The sequence below is a fragment of the Tribolium madens genome, unplaced genomic scaffold (assembly GCF_015345945.1).
Source record: "Tribolium madens isolate multiple individuals breed KSU strain unplaced genomic scaffold, Tmad_KSU_1.1 Scaffold_20;HRSCAF=117;Tcas5.2_LG4, whole genome shotgun sequence".
In the NCBI taxonomy this organism is placed as follows: domain Eukaryota; kingdom Metazoa; phylum Arthropoda; class Insecta; order Coleoptera; family Tenebrionidae; genus Tribolium; species Tribolium madens.
In genome coordinates this window covers 1699275-1707134 of record NW_025400985.1, presented here as the reverse complement: position 1 = coordinate 1707134, position 7860 = coordinate 1699275, and the positions used below count along the sequence as shown (strand labels likewise).

General features: G+C 30.1%; 1 protein-coding gene across 1 annotated transcript; it reads right to left on the bottom strand.

The window, feature by feature from the left end:
- Window positions 1-4857: 4857 nt before the first annotated feature.
- Window positions 4858-6019, bottom strand: LOC123005286 (nucleoporin Nup37). The gene is made up of 3 exons (XM_044398967.1): window positions 5775-6019; window positions 5544-5726; window positions 4858-5494 (listed from the first exon to the last, which is right to left on the bottom strand). The coding sequence occupies exons 1-3, from the start codon at window positions 5934-5936 to the stop codon at window positions 4880-4882; spliced, it is 960 nt and encodes a 319-aa protein (XP_044254902.1). The 5' UTR covers window positions 5937-6019; the 3' UTR covers window positions 4858-4879.
- Between the last annotated feature and the right edge of the window lie 1841 nt (window positions 6020-7860).

Sequence of the window (7860 nt, the reverse complement as noted above, 5' to 3'; positions counted from 1 at the left end):
CACAAAATAAATCGAAATTGTTTTTTATTTTACTAGTTTTTGCTCGTTTTTGTTAAAAATAAGTTTAAAAAATAAATTTTTATAATAAGACGTTTAATATTTCACATTAATAAAAAGAAATTCCTCTAAAGCTAAGTTTTTTTGAATAATATAAAAACATCATGTATACAAGGTGAGTCGTAATTAGATGTAAAAAAAATACCAAAGCTTCTTTAGAGCAATTAAGTAATTAAGCTGTTACACCTTTAAAAAAACGCTTCTCCTCGATAAAGACAGAGTGTTAATAAAAACATTCTTAATTCTTTAAATTAAAAGATAACACCTAATCCGATTACTTTAAAAACGTATTATAATAAACTCCAACTCGTAATAATGATTTAAAAACAGAAAACTATGTCAAATGTTCGAAATGTTTCCCTGCACCAACACCCTGTATCTTTTCAAGGAAACATTTTTTTTTATTAAAGTCGCTGTTTTGGTGTACAAAATCTTTCGTAAAAAAATACAACTAATTATAACTCACCCAATATACTACAGCTCAAATTTTTTCATTTTTTTTTAATAAATTCTTCATAATTTAGATTAAAAAGTTAGAGTTTTAATTCATTCTTTAATTTTTTACATTCTATTAAGTCTCTGTAAATGATACAGAAATAACAAGAAAAACCAATAATCACACATAATTATGTGGAAAAATAGTACTCAAAACATTTGGAAGCCTACCTTAGCTGTGTTATGTATAGATAAGGTAATTAACAAAGTTTCTTAATTAATTAATTAAACCATAAGTTCCAAGAGTTGCTTTGGAAATAACGATTTTCCGGCATACCTTGTCAAAAAAACCCAACAAAAATGGATGACCAATCATCCTAATTAGTCAATTAAAAACCCAACGAATCGAAACGCCCGTCTGGTTCGCAAAAATTCTAATCGACGATCTCCCTTTTCCCCAACTTTAATCAGAAAATTTTAATTAATTAAAAAACCCCTCGCATGCGCATCATCAAAAATCGGCCGATGACATAAACATTTATAAGGCTCCTGGTATCCGCCGCCCCACCTCGCCCGCCACCGGTCAATAAGACGACCGAAAACGCTCCCGGGCTCGCCGCCTCCAACAATTAACCTCCTCCACACATCCCGGCCCCCACTTATGGGCGTGACGCCGCTTTTTAACCATTTTTAATGACGTCACACTAATTAACACCACGTGCCAAAATGGCCGACGCCGCCACAACGAAAATCTCCGAAATTCCCGCCAAAATTACCTGCACTCACTAAGGGTGCTTTGGAATCGCATTATTGTTTGGTTGTTATGGCAACGTGTTTTGTTGATTGCTACGAATTGTTAATTGTAAAATGATACGTGTGACCTTTTGTAACCTTCGAATTGCGTTTTGTTGAAACGGTTAAAATGGGGTTAAAAGGCGGCAAAATGTCCGAGTTCGAACCAGGGGTGAAAGCCGAATTACCCGCTTACGTCATCAATAAAAGTACGGTTAAAAAAAAACTGGTCACTCGATTAGTGTGAAAATTTTCGAAAATTGGCCCAAAAACCGTTCATTTTCGTCGAAAAGTCGTTACACGGTGTGGGGTATCTCGCTCCCAGCATAGGAAATACATTGTACAAATGGAGTCGTATACGCTTATAGAGCTTGCCATATGAACAAAGCGGAGTCAAAACAAATAGCGATTTTCGGTGAAGCGTCCCTCGAACCGGCCTGAAAATTTGTCAAAAAATCGCAAAAAAATCACTCTTTGTGTGAAAAAATCGCCAAGGGGGTGCGACAACCCCCCAGTGAGAAAAAAAATAAAAACCGCGTCGAGCAGGCGACCCAATGCTATCCTTATGGCAGCCATTTGCTGGCCGTTATATGCACAGTAGCGAGGATTTTATCAATTTGAGTTTGTTTCGTTGCAAAGGCTCAAGGGAGGCCCCCTTGGGCAAATCAACGGCGAAATAGATAAAACTACACGTACAATAAATATGATACAATGACAATTTGTACATGCAAATATATAAAAATTTCTTACCTGATTCTACCAACAAACTGAACACACGGCTTCGTTCGTATTTGGACCCCACGCCACTTATGCGGTCTATAGGAGAAAACGGGCGACGCCGATTGGCCGGTTTTGAACCCCCCGCCACAAAACGACCAATGGGAGACGTCCCAAACCATTTTGTTACATTTCTTTTATGAACCAATAATATACTTAGTTACACAATAAATGACTTCTCGTGTTTATGGATACGCAAGGCGGGAAAATGATCATTAATTTGGAATTCAGATAAAAAATTTAACCACGTCGTGGACTAAAGGTAAAAATCCCTCATACTTTCACACCAAAACGGGGCTAGTAAAATGATAGGTTAGGTTTCACAAGGTCGGAAAATCATTAATAAAGATAAACACGGAAGTGGCCCGATTTTGCACCATTACAACATTGTTAACAATGCAGTGTTATGTTTTACGATAACTGGGTTATCTACATTCTATTTTAATGAAAAAACAACAATATTTGTGAATTTGTGTATTTATTAAAAAATAAATAAATACACCCTTTATTTGTGTATTTTACCATTTTTTTATTTGATTTAATAAATACCCATTACAACAAAGTATTTTTAGATCGGGTTGTCATAATTGTAAATAATTCATAATGAAATACATTCTCATTCAATTAAAAATAATATAGAGTATGCAACCAACTATACACAAGTGTACAGTAAGATATCAATGCTTTTTTAAAATTAAAAAGTAAAAAGCCATAAACAATAAATGCTGGACCTAAATTTTACTTTATTTTTTTTTAATCACGAGACACGTTTGTTTTGCAAGATTTTGTAAAAAATCACGAAAATAAATCGAAATTGTTTTTTATTTTACTGATTTTTGTTCGTTTTCGTCAAAAATTAGTTAAAAAACACAAAATTTGATCTAGAATGGTGGTATTGCTACCTTTTTTCAAAAATTTAAACACAATTTTATAAGAAATTTTTAGTTATTGGCAAGAAAATTGCTACAAAAAAAAACTAAATAAAAAAGAACATTACTTTTGTTCTTTTTATTTTAACATTTTGTTTATTTTGAAAAATTTTGTTTGAAAACGCCAAAAATTACATAATTAACGCAACAAAGTGTTATTTTTGTTTTTTATTGCTTTAAACAGGTTTTTGAGCTAGAAAATGTTTTTTTATTTGAATTTGATTTTATTGCAAGATTTTGTCAAACGCAAAAATAAATCGAAATTGTTTTTTATTTTACTGGCTTTTGCTCGTTTTCGTCAAAAATAAGTTTAAAAAGACACAAAATTTGGTCTACAAAGGTGTTATTGCTATTTTTTTTCAAGCAAGTACAATTTTAAAATAAAATTTTTAGTTTATGGCAAGAAAATTGCCTAAAACACCAAAAACATTACCAAATTGAATCAAAAATACTGTTAGTTTAGTTCTTTTTAAGTATTTTAACATTTTGTTGTGCTTATTTTGAATATTTAAAAAGAAAAAGCCATAAATAATAAATGCTGGACCTACATTTTACTTAATTTTTTTTGAATCAGGAGACTCGTTTGTTTTGTTTTTTATTTTACTGATTTTTGTTCGTTTTCGTCAAAAATTTGTTAAAAAACACAAAATTTGATCTAGAATGGTGGTATTGCTACCTTTTTTCAAAAATTTAACACAATTTTAAAGGAAATAACATTACTTTTGTGTTTGTTTTGCAAAATTTTCTTGAAAAAAGCCAAAAATTACATAATTAAGGCAACAAAAGTGTTATTTTTGTTTTTTATTGCTTTAAACAGGTTTTTGAGCTAGAAAACGTTTTTTTATTTGGTGAATTGGATTTTTTTGCAAGATTTTGTCAAACACGTCTAAAAATCTGGTTTTTGCTCGTTTTCATCAAAAATAAGCTTAAAAAGACACAACATTTGGTCTACAAAGGTGTTATTGCTATTTTTTTTCAAGCAAGTATAATTTTAAAACGAAATTTTTAGTTTATGACAAGAAAACATTTCAAAATTGAATAAAAAATATTGCTACTTTTGTTCTTTTTGAGTATTTTAACATTTTGTTGTGCTCATTTTTAATATTTAAAAAAAATCCATAAATAATAAATGCTGGACCTAAATTTTACTTTATTTTTTTTTGAATCAGGAGGCTCGTTTGTTTTGTAAGATTTTGTAAAAAATCACAAAAGTAAATCGAAATTGTTTTTTTATTTTACTGATTTTTGTTCCTTTTCGTCAAAAATTACGCAATTTGATCTAGAATAGAGTGGTATTGCCTAAAACACTAAAAAAATCACCAAATTGGAATCGAAAATAACATTCCATTTGTTCTTTTTATTTTAACATTTTGTGTTTATTTTGCAAAATTTTCTTGAAAAAAAACAAAAATTACATAATTAAGGCAAAAAAGAGTGTTTTTTGTTTTTTTATTGCTTTAAACACGTTTTTGAGCTAGGAAACGGTTTTTTTATTTGAATTTGATTTTTTTTACAAGATTTTGTCAAACACGTTTAAAAATCACAAAAATAAATCGAAATTGTTTTTTTTATTTTACTGGTTTTTGCTCGTTTTCGACAAAAATAAGTTTAAAAAGACACAAAATTTGGTCTACAAAGGTGTTATTGATACCTTTTTTCAATAAGTACAATTTTAAAACGAAATTTTTAGTTTATGGCAAGAAAATTGCCTAAAACACCAAAAACAAAAATACTGTTCCTTTTGTTCTTTTTAAGTATTTTGACATTTTGTTGTGTTTATTTTAATATTTAAAAAGAAAAAAGCCATAAATAATAAATGTTGGACCTAAATTTTACTTTATTGTTATTTTTGTAGAAAAAACGCTTATTTAAACTTTTAAAAAATTGCTTTATTTTGACACAACTTTCCAAAACGTCAGCGTCATGTAATCCCCAAGACAGACAAGGGGGTACCTGCAATGCCAGTTCACATTGCTGGGAAGTACCACAGAAACCGCCAACTTGACTTGATTCGTTCGAATATCGACAACTTTCAGCGTGCTATCTAAATTATTGATGGCGGCTACCAGGTCCCCAAAGGCGTTAAACCTGACATGGCCCCCAGCTTCGGTGAAAACAAGCGTGTTGGTGGCGGGTACGCAAGGTTTGGATAAATCCCAGATGAGTAGTTCCCCCAATTGCAACGAGGCCACGAATTGCGAGTCCGAAGGCGCCCAATGGGTGCACGACAGGGGCTTCCCGTAATCGAGCGATAAGATCGGGTTTTGCGTTTCGACGTTGTAAAACCGAATCAGGCCGATCTTCTCAGCAATGAGCAACTTCGAGTTGTCTTCTTTGTGCCAACATGCGGATATTCCAGGTGATGTTAATTGGAGTGTAACAACACATTTGAAGTCTTCAGTTTCCCATAATTTGGCGGTGTTGTCGTCACTCACTGATGCGAGAAAATTGTTGTCGGGGTCGAATTTAACATCGTTTATGTAACTGTTGTGGTCGCTTAACACCTGGAAGTGTTATAATCAGAAAAGATGTGGGAATTAATTCATTACTGACTTTACAGACATCGTCGCCCCTTAAATCACTTCGGAAAACTCGCACTTTGAAATCTTTGCAAGCCACTGCGAAAATTATATTATTTGGTAAAATACTGGTTGATGTCTCGGGGGAGATGCTCAAGGAGGAGCATCGGGACTTAAGGGTGAATTCCGCCAAGATATCAAGGTCCAAAGTTTGGTCCTACAATAAATTTGATAAATACAAGACTATTCGACTTTTATTACACACCTCTAGCCTTAAATGGCCCAGTATTACTCTACTTTCAAAACCAATTAAAATTAAATCTTGCGAAAGGATAAATGGGGATAGCTCGATGTTCAGTATCTGGCCATATTCGGAAAAATCCTTCTTAAATACCTTGGAGTCGTTCAGGTGCGAAGCAATTTCCATTTTTTAGTTTGTAATAAATTAAAAATTAAAAAAACTGCCGGAAACCTAACCTACAATTTTCAAAATAACAAAACTTTAGTGACTTTTTGTTTATAAGTTGGTGCGACTAACTAGTGTTCAAAAAATCACTTAAGCTCAAAAACTTACTTAAACGCTCGAAAAAGCTAAAAATAACACTCTTTTTGTCTTAATTATGTGATAGTTAGTTTGGTTTTAACAAAATTTTGCGAAATTAATACAAGAATATGTTAAAACAGTTAAAGGGCAGCTGTCTCTGTACAGGAAAAATCTTTCTTAAATACCTTAATTTTCATTTCTGGGTTTTCAATAAATAAAAAAAATTTAAACAAGAATAATAGTGTTTTTTGTTTACGGAACGCAACATTGGTACGACTAACAAGTGTTTTGGTGGAAAAAAAAATCAAATTCAACAAATAAAAAAAATCTGGCTCAAAAACGGGTTTAAAACAAAAATAACACACTTTTTGCCTTAATTATGTATTTCTGGCTTTTTAACGAAAAAGAAATTTGTGAAATAAACATAACAAAATGTTAAAAAACTTAAAAAAAAGAAAGAGAATGTTATTTTTGATTCAATTTGGTAATTTTTTGGTTTTTTCTCGCCAAAAACTAAAAATTTCGTTTAAAAATTGTACTTAAATGTTTAAAAAAAGGTTGCAATAACACCTTTCTAGACCAAATTTTGTGTTTTTTTTAATTATTTTTGACGAAAACGAGCAAAAACCAGTGAAATAAGAAACAATTTTGATTTCTTTTTGTGATTTTTAGACGTGTTTAACAAAATCTTACAGAAAAATTAAATTTACTAAATAAAAAAACGTTTTCTAGCTCAAAAACGTGTTTAAAGCAATAAAAAACATAAAACGCTCTTTTTTGCCTTAATTATGTAATTTTTGGCTTTTTTCAAGAAAATTTTGCAAAATAAACACAAAATGTTAAAATAAAAAGAACAAATGGAATGTTATTTTCGATTCCAATTTGGTATTTTTTTAGTGTTTTAGGCAATTTTCTTGCCAAAAACTAAAAATTTCCTTTAAAATTGTGTTTAAATTTTTGAAAAAAGGTAGCAATACCACCATTCTAGATCAAATTTTGTGTTTTTTAATTAATTTTTGAAGAAAACGAACAAAAATCAGTAAAATAAAAAACAATTTCGATTTATTTTTGTGATTTTTTAATAATATTAAATCTTGCAAAACAAACGAGTCTCCTGATTCAAAAAAAAAATAAAGTAAAATTTAGGTCCAGCATTTATTATTTATGATTTTTTTCTTTAAAAAAATTAAAAATAAACACAACAAAATGTTAATATACTTAAAAAGAACAAAAGTAACAGTATTTTTGATTCAATTTGGTAATGTTTTTGGTGTTTTAGGCAATTTTCTTGCTATAAACTAAAAATTTTGTTTTAAAATTATACGTACTTAAAAAAAGGTAGCAATAACACCTCTGTAGGCCAAATTTTGTGACTTTTTAAGCTCATTTTTGACAAAAACGAGCAAAAACCAGTGAAATAAAAAACAGTTTTGATTTATTTTTGTGATTTTTAGACGTGTTTTCAAAAGAAATAATCAAATTCACCAAATAAAAAAAAACGTTTTCTAGCTCAAAAACGTCTTTAAAGCAATAAAAACAAAAAAAAACACTCTTTTTTGCCTTAATTATGTAATTTTTGGCTTTTTTCAACAAAATTTTGCAAAATAAACACAAAAAATTAAAATAAAAAGAATAAATGGAATGTTATTTTCGATTCCAATTTGGTATTTTTTAGTGTTTTCGGCAATTTTCTTGCTAAAAACTAAAAATTTCCTTTAAAATTGTGTTTAAATCTAAAGTAAAAGGTAGCAATAATACCATTCTAGACCAAATTTGGTTGTTTTTTTAACTAATTTTTGATGAAAAC